This window comes from Rhamphochromis sp. 'chilingali' (genome assembly GCF_963969265.1).
Source record: "Rhamphochromis sp. 'chilingali' genome assembly, chromosome: 20".
In the NCBI taxonomy this organism is placed as follows: domain Eukaryota; kingdom Metazoa; phylum Chordata; class Actinopteri; order Cichliformes; family Cichlidae; genus Rhamphochromis; species Rhamphochromis sp. 'chilingali'.
This window is the reverse complement of record NC_137947.1, coordinates 22,108,457-22,130,915: the sequence shown is the minus strand read 5'-3', so window position 1 is coordinate 22,130,915 and position 22,459 is coordinate 22,108,457. Positions and strand designations below refer to the sequence as shown.

General features: G+C 40.4%; 1 protein-coding gene across 1 annotated transcript in view; it reads left to right on the top strand.

Moving 5' to 3' along the window:
• Positions 1–2,285: 2,285 nt before the first annotated feature.
• oprm1 (opioid receptor, mu 1) overlaps positions 2,286–22,459 on the top strand; it is a gene marked incomplete at its 3' end in the record, with an annotated part of 39,373 nt that continues 19,199 nt past the window's right edge. The window contains exon 1 of the mRNA XM_080869720.1: positions 2,286–2,854. Within this exon, the coding sequence (XP_080725846.1) occupies positions 2,613–2,854 (242 nt within the window). The 5' untranslated portion in view covers positions 2,286–2,612. The remainder of the gene's footprint in view (positions 2,855–22,459) is intronic.

The window sequence follows — 22,459 nt, the reverse complement described above, 5'->3', positions numbered from 1 at the left end:
CATTCCTAAATTGATTCCCACATGAATATCAGGGAACAAAATCTGAAGACCAAAAAAAAAAAGAGTCCTGAATTAGACAGATGAATAGGCTAACAGTCGGTTTCTTTATCCTTTTCTTTAAATGAATTACTATCATTAAGATTGACGTAACAAGTCTGTCCATGAAATTTAGCTGCCATCTGTGCTCTGTCATAGCAATGAGTGTAGCATCTCTTGGTGCAACACTTCTCAGTCTTGCGCCGCTGAATCATGAACATATCACTGCAAAACACATTTAGAAAGGAAGCTGACCTTTTTGAAAAGGGCACTCAGCCATAAGCTCACAGAAGCCTTGTGGCCACAGAAGTAAACCTGTTTCTACTATTAAAGTCAGAGCTGAAAGGAAACAGTTTTTATAATGTCACAACCAAACAGTGTGGAACCAAAGAAATGTAACATCATCAAGAGTCTTCATATACAACTATAACATTTGTAGCATCATAAATGATTTTCAAATATGTAAATAGGACTTGATGTTAGTTAACTTATTTAAACTTGCAAATGTGCTAATACACCAAACATATCTGCCCATGCATATGAATTTAAATCAAGTGCAGAATTATTCACTGCATTAATGATTATGTTTAAACACTTACAAACCAAAGCAGTCTTTAACTGGTCTTAGTCAGAGTGCTTTTGCTGTCTAAACATAAAAATATATATATGAACAGGATTCAGCATCTGAACCATGGACTACGGTGATTACGTCCACCATTCACCCTAAACATCACTGTGGCACTTCATTCTATCAAAACTGCGGAAATACTTGTATTATAAAAAAAACAAGTTTTCCAAGAAATTCCCACTGTTCAGCCATCAATGGAATTTTTAATCACAATCAACAAAACACTTTAGCAGGATAACAGAAGGATACTGGGTTGAGCTTGTCAGACTTAGCCAAAGTGATAAAACTGTTCTTTCACAAAAATAGCATTAATACTCCCTTTTTTAATCACTTAACACACAGATGAATTAAGCTTTCAAGTTCTTCTTACTGTGCAATTTGTGTTGATTAAAGTGTTTGCAAGTAACAATTTTACAGCAGTGACTTTGAGTACCAGTAATGATCATGTTGAAAAGCTTTACTCTGGAGCCTTTGGCACATTTGTTCAATGATCTTTTGTCATTTTTGAAGCTATGTGAAACTGTAATGAGACAAGTGGGGACATTATCTCGATTAAAATCAATTCCTATTGGATTATGCCATGCTACATTCCCCTGCTCGGCTCACATAATTAGAATAAAGCACAGAAACGGAAATCAGAAGTGAGAAGCCTCATCAAAGCGGTACATGTGCAGGCATGGGTGACTTGACACATAATCACGAGTGTTCTCTTTGTGTCCTCAGACAATGCTGTGAGCATTGTATTATCCTGCAGGTACTACAGAAGCAAAGACTATCACTGTAATGCTTCACTTTAAAACAAATGTGGTGACAGACAAAGTAAATGTCCTGCAAATTGCTGCTCATAGAAACTGATACCAAAGCTGAAGCATTTTCTGGTGGTAACAATAGCCTGTTTCTTAGCTGGTCAGTCCAGTCAGAATGAAGAAAGAAAGAAAGAACCAAGAAGAGCTGAAAAAAGGAAGGAAGAAGAGAAATAAGGGAAGAGGGATGAGAATGAAGAAGGAAAGTAAATAAAAATTAGGGAAAGAAAAATGTAATGCGTAAAATGCAGAGAAAACAGAAAGAAAGGAACGTAAAGAAAAAATACTGAAGTACTGAAGGAACAAAGATGAGCAACAAAAAAATCCCAATGACAGAACTAAAAGAAGAGGGGAGGGAAGTGAGGTAAGAGAAAGGAGATGTTAACGTGTAGAATGAAAAAATAAAGGAGCAGGGAAGTTAAAAGGAAGGGGAAGTGATCAAAAAGTATATAAGAAATGAAAGAAAATATATAAAATATTTTAAGAAATTATAAAAAAATGTGTTTTAAACCCAAAATGGTCAAAAGAGTGAGCAGGGGAAAAGAAAAGAAGGAAGAACGGATGGAGCAAGGGAAGAAGGGAAAACACAACTGGGGGGTTAAAGGTGGAAAATGAGAAAAAAGAAAGAAAGAAAGAAAGAAAGAAGGAAGGAACGAAAGTAACGAGACTAAAAGGAAAGAAGGACGGAGCAAGGGGGGACTGAAGGAAGCACAACAAGGCATGCGAAAAGGGGTGGGAAGGAACGAATGAGTAGACATGTGCGAACAAAAAGGGGAATGAAAGGATAGGAAAGAGGCAGTAAGAAAAAGAGAGAGGAAAGACCCTAGAGTGAAAGAAGAAAGCGAGCGAACTAATTCATTTTCACGTCGTCGCTTCTGTCCCGTGCAGGCTCGCTGTGCTGCGCGAAGATCGTCAGAAAACTCGTTCAGGCTGCCGTTAACCCTCAAACCGTCAATACGCACGGCACATTCTTCAACACGCTGAGGTTTAACGCCACCGGCGGCCCATCCCGCGCCTTACAGGCAGAGCTGCCCCGAGCACACGACAGAGAAGCACCCAGCGGGGCATCAGAGGCACCGAGTGCGCTCGACAGGCACCTGAGGGGAGGTGAAAAACGCGCCTGCGGTACGTACCGGTCGAGGACCATGGACAGCGCCGGCAACTGCTCAGAAGCGGATCAAAGGAGCCAGCTGTGCTCGTTTTATAATGGCAGCAGCTTGTGTGGGAACTTCACCGACAACACAAGCTTCGCCGAGGGGAGTAGAGGGAACAACATGGAAATCGACGCCAATCCGGTTATCATAGCGATTGCCATCACCGCTCTTTACTCCATAGTGTGCGTCGTGGGGCTGGTTGGAAACGTGCTGGTCATGTATATCATTGTCAGGTAAGGCGATTAAAAAAAAGAATGAAAAGAAAAAACTCTTACACTGGTTTGAGTGGATGTTTGTTCTCAGACTTGTTGCACACAATCAGAAATGACTTCCAACATTAATTCACGGGTGTGTGTTTTCGTCGTGTGTTTTTATGAAGCTGTGGGAAACCATGTGCTTGCGGTGTTGACAGCGCTGCGAGCACAGCTGCCGTTCGTGCGTAAAAATGCCTCCAACAACGCAGCAAATTGCTACAGCGCCAAAACCCGAGCTGAGCGAAAGGAAAGGAGGGAAAGAGAAAGAGTGAAGGGAAGAGGAGGTGTGCACAAAACACACTACTTTTCACTTTAAAACAGTGGCAGCTGACATCTCTTCATCTGTCGCTTTTAACCACGAGCAAAAATGATGTGATGCTGTGACGTGATGACAGCACGCGCCATGTAAGTCTCGTGCGAACGCACACTCCCCGTTCAATGCTGCTACCTTCTTGTGCGCAAAGGCGTCGGTGTCTTGTGTTCGAGCAAATTCAACGAAATTCTAGAAATAGTTGGGAATGGTGTTAAAGCAAACACCTGCTAATATAAAGCCTGCAAGTGCTAAAAGTTAAACAGGTTGCCCGGCTCTGAATCCACACATTAGATGAGCAGATTTGTGGATATTTGCTTTCTAAAAACAGACATAAGCTATATGTTCAAGCATGTTCTCTGTTGCTTCTTACGTATAGATAACCAACCTCCTTGCCAAATTTCATATATCATGTTCACGTCTCACTGATACATCTATCTAAAATGCCTTCCCTTCACGGGGTCAGCTTTTATCATTTCAATCACTTGGTACAAGAAGCACAGGGTGATCATACATGTTTAGTCCTACAGACTTAAAATCCGAGGCCACTTGCCTTTTTATTGTCAGTGTAGACCAACTGGAATAATAGAAATAGTCTTAGTTTCATTGTGTTCATTGGTTCACCACTGATTAAAAAAAACTTCCACCTACTTCAGTGGACCTCACTGTCAGAAGCAGGATTTCACTGGCCTTTAATTACACATGAACCCCTGACATATATATATATATATATATATATATATATATATATATATATATATATATATATATATATATATACAGACATATACTCACATATATACTTGTATATACTTGTATGCATTTTATATATATACCTGCACTGGAGTTTTTATATAATGGAATCACTGTGATAAGCATTTAACCTACATGTTTGAAATCACAAGACCCACACATCTGGGTCAAATATTATCCACAATTATATTAATGAAGTTTGTGCCACTTGTTGTATGAGCATATGTGATTAATACTGTCTGAAATGAAGTAATTAGGATCAACAAGTAACCTTTCATTGTCTTATGGCCAACGGTGACAAGTCCAAACAGGGTTAAATAAACTTGGCCCTGCTAAGATGCACCTGGGAGCCTCTCTGCCTGTCTTCGTTGCCAGAAGGTGGTGAACCGCCCATCTTTAACCAATATGGTAAACAAACTTGGCCCGGCTGAGAGTGCACCTGGGACACTTTTTGCCCATCTCCGTTGCTCAAAGTTGTGAGAAACCTTTCCTTAACGTATATAGTCGCAAACCCCAGGCAGCAAACCTGACAAAGTTGTCAGGAGGATTCATTGTTTTGTCTCTGCAATCAGTTTGATATCTGTAGTTTTGCTGACTTTTGGATTCGATCTGGCCATAAAACTGTCAAAGGGATCCAATTAAAAATGATAGATGCTGGGAACAGTGCTCAGAAAGTTATGGAGTAGTGCCAGAAAGTTGTGTAACACAAGTGTCGGAGATTAAAGAAGGGACAAAGTGCAAATTGACAACTGATTGGGGAAAAGTAATGACAAATATATTACATCAATAATTGGGGGTGTTGTGTAGAGTTAGAAAATACTTATTAGTTTAAATTTAATTCGGTCACTGACCCTATGAAATGATGGGTCAGATGCCATCTTTTAAAATTTGCAACTCAACACTAGCCACTGGAATGCTATCTTATTCCAAACGAGGCTCGTTTAGGTAATAAAAAGAAGCTGGACTGGTGGAGCAGGATGAGGATGTAAAAAGCAAGAATACCTTAAGGGCTGAGGGAACAAAAACTGCTTGGCAGCCAGTGGTGAAAGTTAGGAGTGATTGCCTGCTTAATTGGTCCAGTAGAGTCATTGAAGTGTGACAGTGCAGAGAATTTGCCTTCATGCAAGTGATTGCCGAGGTGACTTCTCTGGCTATGTTGACTCCCTTCACTGCTAATAGAATATATAACACTTATAATTCTCCTCACTTGTCCACTAATTCAAGGGCAGGTGAATGCTCATGCACACATCATCCCCACACTAATTGCAGTCTAATTGCTTCCTGAAATACATCTGTTTTCCTAAAGAATGCGCACATCTATGCCGGATGTTTTTTCCTCTCTCCCTTTTTTTTCCACATCTGTGCCGGATGTTTCCTGCACCAAATCACTTGCAGCGAATCTTCTCCCTTCTGCCTCCATAGCAACAAACCTGAGTGAAAAACAAAGGAAGAACAATGCAAAACTGTAAAATGTCTTCTGATGTCTGGCATTTATCAGTTGGTGTGTTAAAGCCATCAACACAGACTGTATATGGTGAAGGGCATCACTTTCTCATCCTTGGCTGTTTTACCAAAGCATAATAAAAAGGAGCCCACCCAATGATCTCTGGCTCCTCTCCATAGTAATCAGAAGGCTGTAAGTCCTAATCCTGACAGGCAGCCTGGAGCCTGCACAGGCACTTCTGTGACCGAAAAAGTTTTAAGGATTTTTGCAACTTTTTGAGCAAATGAGACTTTGTGGGAATTGCAAGGACGCTAGAAAATATGTTTAATTTTCACAAAAACCACAGTCCACCAGGGTCATTAGCATTCATTATTCTCTTTGTCTTTCTCCCCTTCTCTGCATGTCTTATGCTCTTTTCTTTCTGTCAGCAGATTGAGAGTGAACTGCCATTTAGCTAATGATACACTGTGGATATTTACTTGCAAACAGAAATGTAGTTTTGAATTCTCTGTCCCCATCGAGTCGTAGTTGAAAGTAGTTTGTTGAAATTAAAAAAGAGATATCAGCTGCTGAGGGATATTTTCTCCCGCTTGCAGTCTGAATAATGATAACCTTAACGCTAAAATTTTTTATCTCTCTTTCACTCTTTATCTCTCTGTCCTCTTGCTGACTCTTATGGCCCTTCACAAAACTCTGCAAACATCTGCAAACATCTGCAAACTTCTCGCAAGCAAACAGACATTAACAGAGATCCGCACGCTCAATCGGGAATATCGATTGCGGATGAACAGAAACTGCTGGGCTCCACAAGGAGTGTGCTGCCGGCGCTGAGTGCTTCCTGTTACCATGGAAACGCAAGGAGGTGTTTTGAGCGTGATGAGTGCAAAGTGACTCCATCACCACCAAACCGAACCCCATCTATCCTCACGAGGAGCTAGACCTAGTTGGGCACATTTATCAGCTTTCAGTGTTTCCTAAACTGTAATCGATTGAACATCTGCAGGCTGACAGGCTGACCTGCATGCATCCAACCACTGCTGCTTCCTCTGTACTGCATATAGCTCCACAACAGATGGCAGAATTCTGATGGTACTCTAACACTCTAAATTCTGCATATCCCCGTTCATACAAGAGCTTCTCTCCAGTGACATGAAACATGAAGAATCTATAAAAAACTAATTGCTTGCTCATAGCTACCTGAAAAGCTAAAACAAGATAAGAAACACACACCTTGGTATGTGCTTTATTGCTGAGCAAGCAACGGTCAAAAAGATATGCTTAACAAGCATATTTTCAAAATCTAAATGGTATTACCTTTTAAATTCAGTCTGTAAAAGGCATTTTGGCCTCGCAGGCCTTATGTAAGATTTCACTTTGGTTATTCCAGAGAGATTAAATGTCTGTTTCAGAATGATTTAGACAAGTAAGTCTAGTTTTTTGTAATAAAACTCCCCTTTGTGTTAATCTTCTCTCAGCAAGAAGCACTGTAGGGAAGGGCCAAGAGGGTAATGGTCCCAAAACAACTACAGTTCAAAAGAACTACTTGATGTGTATAACCAAGACTAGCTTCATATTGACTTTATCTGAACTAAACAGATCCTGGGGGCCTTTACTTCAAGTCTACTGTAGTATGGAGAGGTGGAATAGTTAGATAATTAAGCTTTAAATGTACAGTGCTTAACAAATTTGTTAGACCATCTGTCATAAAACTGGAAAACACAAATGTTTTAGAAATCTAGGAAAAGCATGTTTAAAACGAATCATTTCATTCTTATTTATTATATGAATAACAAACTGAGTTTACATTTTTATCATCAAATTTCAGCTTCTTAGAAGTCAGAAGTTAGTCAAGCAATGCATTCAACCACTACAACTAATTTTTCTGTTCAGGAATGCAAATAAATAACTGAAATTTTTATTATGTGTTCTTTTTTGTGAAACTATGAGTTTGAAAATTCAGAGATTATTTATTATAATAATGATATTTTAGATTTTTAAAAATCCTTTCTGTTAACTAGCTTGTTCATACTGGTAGAGCTACCATTGCACCTGATGGTGGCCAAATAAATGTTATGCACTATGTTTGTGGACACAGCAGCTCCTTTAAAACAGCTGCATTTTGTGCAGAATAAAAATCTGACATTGTGTTACAGAGAGTAACCAACTATTAGCAGGAAGTGGATTGTTCAGGAGGAGAATGACCTGTACCTCATTAATACCAAGTTGGTTGCTGGGTATGCATACTGAAAAAGGTGAAAAACTGCAGGAGCCCTCAAGATTGACTTGTTTTTCTCTAGATCTTAAATGTTCTCTCTGATGAGTGTCGGTAGGTTGTGGTGGCTTGGGAAGCAGACACCTTTCATGTGAATTTTTGAGCATCCTCATGCATGATAGATGTGACTTCTAAAGCCTCTTTATAAAACAGATTTGTGAGAACGTTTGATCTTCCTGTAACTTAAGCACAAAAACCACATATAAAATTTTAAGCACTTTGATCTGAAAATCTCTGTAGGGGTATTGCATATGCGTCCCAGCCTGTGGTGAACTGTACTCAGGGACACTCTAATGAGCTTGATATTTAGCTTCGTTTATCTAACCAAATATTTTTTCTCCCACTAAATGGTATGTGTTGCCTGGCTTTTTCTTCTTCTCGTTTTAGTTTATGGCTATATTTGGGCTGATGTTATATAAGAACAAATCATAATTCAGATGCTGTCAGTTGAGGCTGATTTAAGATTTACAGATTAGAGCTGCACAACTTACAATATTTATAGACTTGGTTTTTGTTTCGCTAATCTTTTTGGAATCAAATGGGAGCCGTTCTAAATCTATAAACAACCCCTTCTAGAGTTGCTCTGCAGTGCATGGATTTTTCCAGGTACAGCCATGAGATCGTAAACTGACTAAATCAACAGCAGACACTCGTAACTCCCAAAGCTACCAGCACATTTGTATTCCTCCGTGATTGTACTTGGCACATACTTCTCTTCTTCAGCCAGCATCTGAGAAATGGTGTTTCAACCTCTTTTTTGTAACAGCTGGACATGCAGCAATCATGTTATATGGCTTTGATTGCTGATAACCAATGACAACGGAACATCTTGATAATTGCCTCTTGCATGCAATTACCTTGTTTGCCTTTGAGTACAAACTCACCTAGAACAAAATGAGTGAAGACAAATTTATTTATGGAGTAACATTCATCCTTGGCAACAATAAAACTATCAGCTGCAAATGAAGAGTGATTGTTTGACTCGTGCATTTACGAGACGCCGTCTGAACCTCAGTGATCATTGCTATAATCGGTGAGCAGGAGACTGACAGCACAGCATGAACCTCTGAGAGACGCAAATTCAGCTTGCTGCGTCATGCTAAATTTGTGTATGTGCGCACAACAGGGTGGTACAGAGTCTAATATCTTGCTAAGGAGACAATTGTGGGTAGAGCATGCAGAGAAGTAATTAGCCTGTCCTTCCTGTGTGTGTGTCTGTGAGTGATGAGTTCCCAAACACCACTGGACACTGCTGGAGAATTAGAGCTCTGTCAGTCTGCTTCCAGGAGCAGGTGTTCTGTTGAATTTAAAGACCGAACGAAACGAAGAAGTTAGACGACAACGGCGAGCGCTTCACCAGACTGTGGAGAAAGCAAAATGGGGTTTTGTTGAGTAACGTAATGACAGGCTCTTACTGTAAACACTGAGAGGATGAAGGAATGATGATTAATTAAGAGGAAACAAAAGACTGATTTTGCGTCTTTCTGTACTCGATGATTGATGGGAGCTCTTGGCTCTTTTGTCCATCTGTCATTTCTAAAGTGACTCACTCTCTTACCCTAACTCTGCTCTTTATACTCTATGACAGGTGCTGTAAAACACGTCTCTTTTCATCAAGGCTGACTTTTTAATGAGATTGGAAGGATCTGTTCTTCTGTAGCTCTTTATCTTTTTACTTTTTAAAAAGTATGACGTGCCTTTAAATTCATTTATTGCCACAACTCACAAAAAGATAAGCAAGTAAACAAAGCAAAGAGGGCATGCGATGACCTCATCTGAAGTGAAATTCATCACAGGTTGACAGTTGACAAATATTTTCACAGCTCTGTCGCACTTCCTGATAGAGGTCAAGTACTTCACGTAAAGCAGAAGGTCCGCTTTACATTTAAAAGGTTGTTTCTAAAGGACAGACTTGGGATTTTATTTTATCTATTTCCATATTTGTTATTTCTCAGGATGGAAACACATTACCAGAGTGACTCACATTGAAGTGCATAGAAATGGTAAAAACCATGAGCAGGGCACAATACAGACGTTTTTGAATACACGCAGTTTGTGTGATTTATGTCATTGTGGTCCAGATAACCATATTTGGAGATTGTCTGAAGTGTTTTGCAAACTAAATGCAAGCATACCCAACTAGGTCAAGTTCTCATTGTGGTTTTGATCACAAGATGGACAATATTTTCCTAACACATGAATTTAATGTCTGCAAATACCTGTCAGAGCTGCCAAATTTCAGCTCAGCTATAATTTGATAACAGCTTTAACTGTTCTAATAAACTTATGTCGTTTTCTGTTGCACCCATATTGGATAGTTTCCATTCCTGATGCCATATTTTACAGGCTAATTAAGCGCTTGCATTAAATTAGTTTAATTAAATTCTTGGCTTCAATGCTTTAAAAAACAAACTAATTTAATAAAAGTAGTTTTAATGACATGGTAGTGACACATTATTTAAAATGTTAACATTATATTTTGCTGACAGGACAAAGACTGAAGTGCTTACAGATTTCAAGCTAATGATACAAAGTATAACATTAATTACAGTATTTTAGCCTAAGTGTTGCACATGTTCATGATTTTACAATAGTTTTCGTTTACTTATCTTTTCAGTGAGTCATTGACCTAAGAGTTGTTAGGTTAGACAGTGAATTATCATTAATATGAATTGATGTCTACACCAGCATAACATCTTATTTCAGCAGCACAAAAACTTGCCTCCTGTTATGTCAGAAAACCTTCCAAGAAGACAGAGAAAAGGTACATGTTTTATGACTTAGTTTAGATTGCACATATATCTTATTTTATTTTACCTTGAGATTAATTATATACTTTTGCATTGCATTTTATTACATTTCAATATGGCACATACATACAATCAAAGGGTTTAGTTGTTTGTTTTTTGACAGCTGTTGCATGAAGTTAAACTTAAAAACACCGCAAGTTCTAAAATGGAAACCAGTGAGTGGTTCTCCTCTTTTGAATATTTGTTATTACTCATTAAGAAAGCAAAACTATCTCTTATTCAATTATTGATTGATGGAACAATCAATAGATTACTCGATTACTAAAATAGCTGCAGCCCTAATATATATTGCCAAAAGTATTCACTCATCTTCCTTCGCATGCATGTGAACTCGAGTGGCATCCCATTCTTAATCCATAGGTTTTAACATGATGTTTGCCCACCCTTTGCAGCTATAGGAGCTTTAGCTCTTCTGGGATGGAATGGCTTTCCAGAAGTTCATTTGTGAGGTCAGACAGGCACACAGTTTCTGCAGTCATTCATCCCAAAGGTGTTCTCTCAGGTTGAGGTCAGGACTCTGTGTAGGCTCTTCAAGTTCTTCCACACCAATCCCCCTCTTCTATATCCTTATCGAACTTGCTTTTTGTTCTGGCGTGCAGTCATGTTGAAACAAGAAAGAGCAATCCCCAAACTGTTCCCAGAAAGCTGCAAGCACAAAATTGTCCAAAATGTATCGATATGCTCCTGTCACTGGAAATGAGGGGCAAGTCGGACTCCTGAAAAGCAAACCCACACCATAATCTCCCCTCCACCAAACTTTACACTTGGAACACAGCAGTTAGACAAGTGCTAGTAGCTCTTCTTCTTGTTCAACATGTAAGCATAGACTAAAACACTTGTAGGTGTATACAGCTCCCTCAGATCTGGACGAATTGTAGACTCAGTACCAGAGATGGGCAGTAACGCGTTACAAGTAATGCGTTACTGTAATCTGATTACTCCCCCCCCCCCAAATAACGAGTAAAGTAAGGGATTACTATTGCAAAAACTGTAATTAGATTACTGTTACTCTCCCGTAAGCACGCTGCGTTACTGCGTTGCTAAAACCGTGATTTTTTGCGAGAGTGTCTCATGACAATGACGTAAGCGAGTGCGACGTTCGTGACAACAGCTGTGTTCAGATCAACAAAGGATAATATATCGAGTGCAGAGAGAGTATGAGCTTGCAGCGTTTAAAGTGTGGAAGTACTTTATGCTTGGGAAGAAAACTTCTTTTTACAGCAAAAAATCCCTAAACTTCCGAGCAAGCACCAAGTGCGCTACGACGTAATAGGAAATTCACAGAGAAACTCGCGGATTCTTCCACTGACCGCCGCAGCACACCTGCACCAGGGCAAACCTCCGCCTACCCCACTCCTGCTTTACAGGTGAAACTAGAGCAAAAGGACCGCTAGTCTTTGATTTATTTTCTGCTGTGTTTCACTTACATTTATTTGAAAAACTGAGTGTAAACACAAAAAATATTTTATTTTATGTGCTGGAATGTGCACAAAATAGGTTTAAATGTTAAACAAATTTCTTCCAGTCAGAGAATGTTACATATAATTTAATGTTTGCGTGATGCATAAAGTTAAAAGATTAAAACTAATAAAACAAGTTTTAAAAAGAGACTTTTCCATTTGATTACATTTTGTATGATGGATTATGCAGAAAACGTAGAATTGGGCTGAAAGATCTATCGCTTTATCACCTATTCAGGTTGAAAATCGTGTTTTTAAAAAGTAACTAGGTAACTAAGTAATTAATTACTTTTGAAAATAAGTAATCAGTAAAGTAATGGGATTACTTTTTGGGGGAAATAATCAGTAATTAGTTATAGATTACTTTTTTAAAATAACTTAACCAACACTGCTCAGTACACACACAGTACCTCATCTAGGATACTGAATAACACAAGTACCTTTGTGTTTCAGGATTTCAGTATCAAACGGTATTAGAAAGGTGTCCTTCAGTATGACGTCTAGTGATGTCTCTAGTGAGGGAGATAGTCTTTGTTTGCTAATCTTTGCTGTTAGCTTTCTTTTTGTGCAAAACACTTGCTTTGAATAACCATATAATTAAACTTATTGATCTTAATCACCGCTATTACTAAGAGCAAAATCCCTGTGTGTGTGTGTGTGTGTGCATGTGATACCATTATCCTTTGCACACTGGCTTCAAGAAAGACTGCTGTATAATGGGAACAGTAACAATGGAGTATAGATGGATGTCTTAATCTTTATACAAATTAGTCGTGGGGTTGAGGTGATAAAATGCTATAATGTCTCTTATTACTGTTCAAAGCATTCGCCCAAACAATTATATTTTTTTATTGAACTGAACAACTGGCAGGAGGGACATGCCCAGTTGAAACCGTACTTAAGGTGACATAAAAAAAAAAGTGACCAGGGTGCTTATTCAGACATGAAGCCTACACATGTTCACATGCCGTCACATTAATGGAAAGGAGTGCGTGTCTAAAAGAAGATAAAAGGCACAGCAGTTCTATCCTCATCACCATTTTTCTCTGATTGTTCATGGATATCGATCTCCTCGTATCACACTGCAGTCAGGTCAGAAGCATTCTGTTGATAGGTGCTTTTATTAAATGTTTCCATAACTGAGCATGTGTACAGAAGAGAAACTGTTGCCATCAGTGTGGTAAGATAAAAATATGTGCCAGAACATTTAAATATGAAAATATAGAATTATACTTTTTGAAGGAAAAAAAATCTCTAGGGATGTTTAACACCCTACAGTGGTGTGTTTGATGTAGAAAAGCCTGAAACTCCAGCTTGGTACTGAGTTCATTAATTTAGTTGAATATTATTTAAAATGCTGATTTTGTAGTCTTTTGTAGTCTTGACTTTACAGGCTTTACAGTATTATAACAAAATAAAAACCTTCCTCTCGACACTCTTGAGAGGAAGGTTTTAGCTGCGAGACAGTTAAGCAATATTTACAAAATGAAAAGCAAAAGACTTCTCAAATGGCTTGTGTGGGGTGGAATTGGAAAAGCAGAAAATACACAGAAATGGAATACTTCTATTATTTCAGTCATTAAAAAATAAATCGCACATAACTCCTGCAGCTTGTAAAATCATAAGTGCTTAAGTGGAGCAGCAGTTATCATTTTAGAATATAGGAAAGATGTTTTGTGTGAGTTGTCATGTGTATGTGTCACTGGCAGCCTGTGAGCATTGACCCTCAGCTTGAGCAGAGGCACATCTGTCACAACAATGTCCATCTGTCACAGTGTGACCACCACGGCACACTTGCTGAGCTGTTTACTCCCTCAGTAAATGTGTAATTATTCATCTTTTCTATTTGTCTGCCACTTTTGTGTATGTGTGTGTGTGTGTGTGTGTGTGTGTGTGTGTGTGTGTGTGTGTGTGTGTGTGTATGTTTGTGTTTACACATCTGTTTCCCTGTGTACACGTGAGTACCTGCATACGTTGCTTGACAGCTCAGGAAATCTTCATGCTAAATCATGGCTTCTTCAGTCCATTTCAGGGAGAACTGTGCCTCTATTTTGTATAACAATCCACACACATACACAAAGTTTATGAGCGTTAACAGTAGTTTCAAAGTTTACATGTCACTGGTAAGTTTAATGCCGTGGGAATAGGAAAGTTTTAGCTGAAGAACAGGATTAAGGGGCATTAATTCATTTAAGCTCCATGTGTGTACTTTACTGATACTAAAACATACTGTGGGCGATCGTGGCTCAAAGAGTTGGCAGTTCATCTTGCCAACTCTTCGGACACAACGAGCGAGACTGTCCGAGCCCTCGGACAGTCTCGCTCGTTGTGTCCTTGGGCAAGACACTTCACCTGCCGCCTACTGGTGTTGGCCAGAGGGGCCGATGGTGCGATATGGCAGCCTCACTTCTGTCAGTCTGCCCAGGACAGCTGTGGCTACAACTGTAGCTCGCCTCCACCAGTGTGTGAATGTGAGAGTGAATGAATAGTGGCATTGTAAAGCGCTTTGGCTCTAATCAAATCAAATCACTTTTATTGTCACATCACATGTGCAGGTACATTGGTACAGCACATGCGAGTGAAATTCTTGTGTGCGAGCTTCACGAGCAACAGAGTTGTGCAAAATACAATAACATAAACAGGCAAAATATACGAATGGCTAAATCTGAAACTAATAAATATATGTACAATATATAATAGTTTAAGCAAAAAAAAATTTTTCTGGATGTGTATACTAAATGTTTTTCTACGTGTGTGTGTGTGTGTGTGTGTGTGTGTGTGTGTGTGTGTGTGTGTGTGTGTGTGTGTGTGTATACACATATTTTACAAATTAAATAGAGTCAACAATAAATAAAATATATAAAAATATACAGAGTTGAGACATGTGCAGAACAGAGGCGTTACTGTACAGTATGTAGTGCATAATGTTGAAGTTCCAGTAGTGAAGCTGAGGTGTCTATGACGTGTTCAGCAGTCTGATGGCCTGATGGAAAAAGCTGTCTCTCAGTCTGCTGGTACGGGACCGGATGCTGCAGAGCCTCCTTCCTGATGGAAGCAGTCTGAACAGTTTATGGCTGGGGTGACTGGAGTCCTTGATGATCCTCCCCGCTTTCCTCAGGCACCGCTTCCTGTAGATGTCTTGGAGGGAGGGAAGCTCACCTCCAATTATCCGTTCAGAGCACCGCACTACTCGCTGGAGAGCTTTGCGGTTGTAGGCGGTGCTGTTGCCATACCAGGTGGTGATGCATCCAGTGAGGATGCTCTCAATGGCACAGTGATAGAAGGTCCTGAGGATGTGGGGGTTCATGCCGAATCTTTTCAGTCTCCTGAGAAAGAAGAGGCGCTGCTGCGCCTTCTTCACTGTTTTGTTTATGTGTACTGACCACGTAAGATCCTCAGCCAGATGTACCCCAAGGAACCGGAAGCTGCTCACTCTCTCCACAGCAGCGCTGTTGATGGTGATGGGGGTGTGTACTTCTCTGCACCTCCGGAAGTCCACTATCAACTCCTTTGTCTTTGCGACGTTGAGGGTGAGATGGTTGTCTTGACACCAGTGGGTCAGGGCGCTGACCTCCTCCCTGTAAGCCGTCTCATCATCGTTGGTGATAAGACCCACCACTGTAGTGTCGTCCGCAAACTTCACAATGATGTTGGAGTTGTTAGTGGCCGTGCAGTCGTAGGTGTAGAGTGAGTACAGGAGAGGGCTCAGTACACACCCCTGTGGAGCACCAGTGTTCAGTGTGACGGGGGATGAGGTGATGCTGCCCAGTCTGACCACCTGGCGTCTGTCAGACAGGAAGCAAAGGATCCAGCTGCAGAGGGAGCTGCTCAGTCCTAGATCCTGCAGTTTCCTGTCCAGCTTCGAGGGAACGATGGTATTGAATGCTGAGCTGTAATCTACAAACAGCATTCTCACATACGTGTCTCTCTTCTCCAGGTGTGACAGGGCAATATGTAGTGTCAGGGCTATGGCATCATCAGTGGACCTGTTGCGAACTGTAGAGGGCCCCGAAAAGCGCTATATAAATGCAATCCATTATTATTATTATTACCTGTTGTCTTGGTATTTTTGGCTGTGAGAGCAGCACCCTCTGATTTTACTCTCGTCACCCTGTCCTTTTGTGCATATCACTGCTACTTGGCACCATCACCGAACTTTCAGACACGACTCCCTACTTGTCTTTGTGATGACTCTGGTAAAATAGAGCCCTGTGTAATAAACCTATTAACGATTAAATGCCATTTTTCTTTCTTATAAACACACACACAAAATCCCAGTAAAATCATTTCAGATAGTCGCTTCAGTATTATCATCGATTTATCACCCATTGGGAGTTTCTATGACGACTAATGGTGAAAGGTGAAAGTGTTTAATTAAGCGGCTGGCTCAGACACAAAAGCGCTGTTTGATGGCAGAAAATTCATGAATCTCTCACTGCATGTTTGTGTTGAATCTAGGGTTGCCAACCGTCCCTTAAAATACGGAATCGTCCCGTATTTAGAAACAAAAGTACACGTCCCGTATTGAGCTAATAAGGGACGCACTTTGTCCCGTAATACAGTGAGAATCAAAAGTAGTCTATAAATGTTTATGGAATTAACGCTTTGTTTGAAAACATAATTCCCAGCCCCTCTCCTGCTTTGTGACCAATGAGCTGACACCACACTTATGACAATTCGAGTATGACAATTCAGATTACCGCTCATCTCATTGGTCGAGGAAAGGTCGCTTGCGGAGAAAATACCGGAAGACAACAGATGACCACAACAAGAAGCATGGCCAACAGGGGAACAAACGCCGACTCTGCGGTGCAAGTCTCGGATGACAGTACACCTAAAGCTGGGCAAACACTGTGCGATTTTTTTCAGTCACGTTATTCAGCTCCTGCTCAAACTGCACGATTGACTCGCAGGGGTTAGACGTTGGTAGGTCACGATGTACTCTCACACTATACCGCCCGATGCTCTGATGCGACCTGAGTGCTCACACTGTGCCTCCATAACATGAAGGTTATAACAGAAATTCTGTCGCTCGCTCTCTCTGTCTTTCACTCACACAGACACACACACCACTACCATCAACTTTGCTAAATTGCTAATGAAAAACATTGATCAGGCAGCTGTGATTGAGCAGCATGTAGATCCAACTATTTTCACGGTTGTTGTGGTCGTGATAATTTTGTGATGCCACATCGAAAAGGCTCGGATGAGCTTTCCAAAGTTCTACAAGTTGTGCCTCCATCGCTTGTGTCCAGATCACACGCTGCACAGCCGTGCTGCTCCGTCTTTTTCACCAACGTTTACGTTTGCGCGTGAGCAGTGTGAGCGCCTGTGGTGACACCCTCACGAGCGATTGATGATCGGGAGCTGGTCGTGAGGTGTTAATCACTTCTCGTTACCCCACGTATACTACACGACGCACGATGAAGGCCAAAATCGGTCCGATCACTCAAAAATCGGCTCAAAATGGGCCAAAAATCGCACAGCATAAGCCCAGCATTAGAGCAGCAATGTTTGTTCCCCTCAGAGAAAGGGAAGAATGGGAAAAGGAAAACACCTGGCTGGAAAACGTTAATATGGGCATGTGCAGTGAATATCAGCGCTATGTGGCCAGAAGTGTGATAATATAATTTATTTTGTGTAATAAACAACTGCAAGGATAGATGATTACAACAAATAGATGACTAATACATAAAAGTAATACATAGATGAATAATGATGATGAGTTATGATGCGTAATCATGGGAACAAGCGGGTTTACAAACAGGAGCAGCTGATTAGCATTAGAAAAGCTGAAATAATACCTCAACTGAAGCCAATTGTACTAAATGCACTAAATGTGCACTGTTACAAGAATATTTTTCTTTCTATTGTTTTCTATTATTTTAAGTTAAGCAGGACAGAGTGCTTTTAAAGAAAGATTTACTTATATTCTCAAAAGTTAAGCATGACAGGCTTCTGTTTAAGAAAGAGACCTGTTTTACTGTGTTAATGTTGTCATTTTGAGCTAAAAATAAATGGCTAAATGATCATTTGTTTCACATGTGTTCATATCACAAAGAATAGAATATGCATCTACTTAAATCAACTTCAAGTCAAATGGTTAAAAAAATAATTTCACACACAAAAAAAGAGCTAGAAAATTCACCACACTGGGAAGGGTGAAGACAACTGGGTCGCCCGGCCCTGGCCATGAGGTGTCCCTTATTTATTTTTCAGGGAGTTGGCAACCCTAGTTGAATCCCACTGTTTCAGGCTGCGACGAGAATGTGTTATCAGCTATTCAAAGTGGTTCCTTGGGAGTGCTTCATATTTCTTTATGTGCTTTCATTCCATGCTTTTCTTATTCTCCTTTTTAGTCAAGGTTACGCTGTTGTCAGGATTTGTTGATGCATATTTATTCTATTTATCAAGACTCCTATTTAGTATCATCAAGTGTCATATTTGGGCTATGAATTAAATCTGTATAGATGGAAAGGATCAATGAGAAGGTGCTTTGGGTATTTAGATTTTTTAAATTCCCATTTTCCACAAGTACTTTTGATTTGTTGGTAAAGGCCCCTGTCGTTTCACTCCCAGCCACTAACACCTTTATTTTCAGTTACCTCTGTGTTTCTACTGCCTACTGTACAACTGCTGCTTCCTTCCTTATTACTAATCCTCAGTATATACAACCAAACATATTACATTTGTCAAAGATCATTGTTCTCCTGCTAGTTTTTCAAGGTCATGCACGCTGAACATTTAATAACATATTTCACCATTTTCTCATTTTGAGGCTGTTAGCTGTTCTGTATTTGATTTCTTTGTGTAATTTCTAAAACAGAAATGACTGTTTGTCAACATGCAATCGCCAACCAATGCAGAAGTTCCAAAAACTCCAGTTCCTCTGGAGGCAATTATTAAAAGTCACAGAACAGCTGTGTTTGTGTTGTTGGTGCCTTTTGGAACATGTTTAATACAATTATGTGATGAATATTATCAGTATTTTGGCTTAGAGTGTCTAAGAAGTTTCAGCTTCAGTTTTGGTGAGTGAAATTATAGTATTTTATTTGTGTATTATGCATCTTTGAATGGCAGCCATAGAATTTATAGAGACCGCTTGCCAATTAACTTCTGCTGGGGTTCTGTGTGGTATCTGCACAGAGACCTCAGATGCTGTGTCTGCAATCTGCTGGAGCAACTATTCTAGTTTCTAGCTTCCAATGTTCCTGTTACCACTGGGAATACTTTGAATTATACTTTCCACCTCTGATCCAGTTGTTTCTTTGGCCCCTGGTACCTCTCTATTTTCTCATGCGCCTTCCTCTTGATGTTGCTGATCACTGAAATCGCTACATCTATCATAGTGCGGTCTTCTGGGTTGTTTTCAGCTACCACTTTGTCTGGTTAGTTGGCCAACAGCTGCTTGTCTGTCTGGAACTAGAAAACCTACAAAGACTTAGGTCTGTTGTTCTTAACCATCAGGACCCGGAGACTTCTGGTCCATATGCAGCACAAACGTTCCTATACACTATCCCAGCCACTTGGTTGTGCTTCTCAGTGTACACTGTCCCAGCTTGCATCTTACATCTCTCTACTTGGATGGTCTTCGGGACATCTTTGCACAGTTTGCAACTTGGGTCCTGCCTGTATGGATCTGGTGCTTTAGGCCTGTTCTTGTGCTTCAATGATTAAGGTATTTTCTAGACGATTTCTTGACATCAGCCACTTCCTCTGGCAGGTTCCTGATATATTTATGGATGCGTTTCATCCTGGACTGTGGCTCTGACACCCACTAATGCATGCTCAGAGTGCAGGACTTTACATGGAGACCTCTGTCCATTGTGAGATTGTGTGTTTTTACATCACTGGCATCTGTCTCATCTTGTGGCCATCTTATTTTTCCAGGTTGTTTTCTGATAACCAGTACAATTTATGTATTGATGGCTTGGATCGTATTCCATCCGGTTGGCTTCTCACAACCTAACTTGCACATCTTTATCATGGTTCCCTCTGACTTGTGAGATTACCAGCTGTCCTATACATCTACTACTCTACCTTCTGGTAGCTCCACAACTTTAGTCTGGATCACCTTGGCTTTATTTGCAGCCATTCATTCACACTTATCCAGTCTGAATAAGACAAATTTTCTCTTTTTTGTGCAGTCATCTCAATGCACACAAAAAGCATTTGAAAATGAAATGTGAAAAGGGAGCAGCTGCTAAAGCCAGTGTTCATTAAAGGGACGCAGGAAAAATACATTTCTGTATTTTTTTCTTTTTTCAATGCCATGTTCCTGCTTTTATATATACACATCTTATAGCTGTTACTGTTGGGATCTTCCAGGCAGCTCACACATAAAAAATGTATAAGGCTAACACTGAGGTGATCTTTAACACTTCCTTGGGCTTTGTGACTCTGAAGATGAATTATTGCATAGTGAAACTCTGTGCAAGCTGTGGATTCAGCAGTTTTAATACATTTTTCATCAAGGTTACTACATCAGGTGTTTCATAGATCATAACTAACTTCATCTTTAATGATACACCTTACATGACACTGGTTTCTTTTTATAGTCACATTAAATAAAACTTGCATGATTCTCCTGCAAGCCAAATTAAAAAGAACACTTAAACGCTTGATCCCTGAAGAAATGTTAGCTCTGGAGAATTTATATGGCAAAAACTCTGCCCATTATGTCAAACAGGCACATTTTAAATGTTTGTATTGTATTAAAGAGGGGAAGAACAGTACTAACCAGTGTGCTAATGTAATTACTTGAGCTATTTCAGAAGCTTATTTGAGCTGACGTGTAATTGATAAATGCTGTGATGAAGTGCTGTGAGTAATTTAAAGGATAATTCCAATTTATTTCCCATTAATGTGGTTATTAGGCCATTATATCCAGCCGTCACTGCATTCTCTGCCCCTGCTATAGAAACAAAGAGTCAACATGGCATATATCAGAGCAACTAATGCAAGTTCCCTGCAGCTTTCAGTAAAAAGCTTCAGGGAAAATTCCCTCTCGTGCAGGCAGCTGGCAACTATATTAAGCATACCTACTGGATGCAGTTTCACTCTGCATATGCACTCACTCGCTGCTACATTAGGTACTTTTTCAACTCTTTGTTCACATAAATGTCTGATCAGTAAAGCATACAGCAGTAACTCAATAGCCAGAGGTCATAGGAGAATGGCCAGACTGCTTGAAGCTGATAGAAAGGCAACAGTAACTCAAACAACCACTTGTTACAACCAAGGTATGCATATGTGCATTTCTGAATCTTGAAGGAGATGTGCCACAGTAGCAGAAGACCATACTGGATGCTAGTCCTATAAGTTAAGATCAGGAAACTGAGGCTACAATTTAAACACAGTCACCAAAGTCTAAGGAGCTTGGAAAGAAAAGCGTCTGGACTTCTTTGAGTTGCTTGAAGACGTTTCACCTCTCATCCGAGAAGCTTCTTCAGTTCTAAGGGTCAAATGGTGGAGAGTCCCGGATTTAAACCCAGTGGGAGTTTCCCCCCAAAGAGGGACAAAGGACCCCTGATGATCCTCTACCTAATCACATGAGCCAAGGTGTGAAAGTGGGTGTAGGTCACAATCAGCCAGAGTTTCGGGTGAGCTCATTGTGAAACCTGGCCCCACCCTATCATGTGATTTCTTGAGGTCAGATGGCCCAGGATGTGAGTGGGCGTTAAGGCGTCTGGGAAGGGATCTCCAAACTGGATTATAGATGGCAGAGAGTTGGTGTCATAAACCACCGCCTGTTCAAAGATGGTCACTCACAGTGGACATAGATGGCTTCTTTCACTCCTCTTTCAAACCATCTGTCCTCTCTGTCCAAAATGTGAACATTGGCATCCTCGAAAGAGTGTCCTTTATCCTTAAGATGCAGATGGACTGCTGAGTCTTGTCCTGTGGAGGTGGCTCTTCTATGTTGTGCCATGCGCTTGTGAAGTGGCTGTTTGGTCTCTCCAGTGTAGAGGTCTGGGCCTTCCTCGCTGCACTGTACAGCATACACCACATTGTTAAGTTTGTGTTTTGGAGTTTTGTCTTTCGGGTGAACCAGTTTCTGTCTGAGTGTGTTGCTGGGTCTGAAATGATCCGGGATGTCATGCTTGGAGAAAACCCTCCTGAGTTTCTCTGATACAATTAGGGGATGACAATGTTGTTGCGTCTGTCTTTCTTATCCTCCCTCGCTGGTGTCTGATCTTCTTTTCTGTGCATCTTTGCTGACGTTATATACGCCCAATTAGGATAACCGCATGTTTTAAGTGCTTCCTTTACATGTGTGTGTTCCTTCTTTTTCCCTTCAGGCTTAGAGGGAACATGTTCTGCCCGGTGGTGTAGGGTCCTAATCACTCCAAGTTTGTGTTCCAGAGGGTGATGGGAGTGAAAGAAGCTTCTCGGATGAGAGGTGAAACGTCTTCAAGCAACTTAAAGAAGTCCAGACGCTTTTCTTTCCAAGCTCCTTAGACTACGATGATCTGGATGACTGAGAGCCTTCACAGACACAGTCACCAGTTGGACAATATAAGGCTGGAAAAATG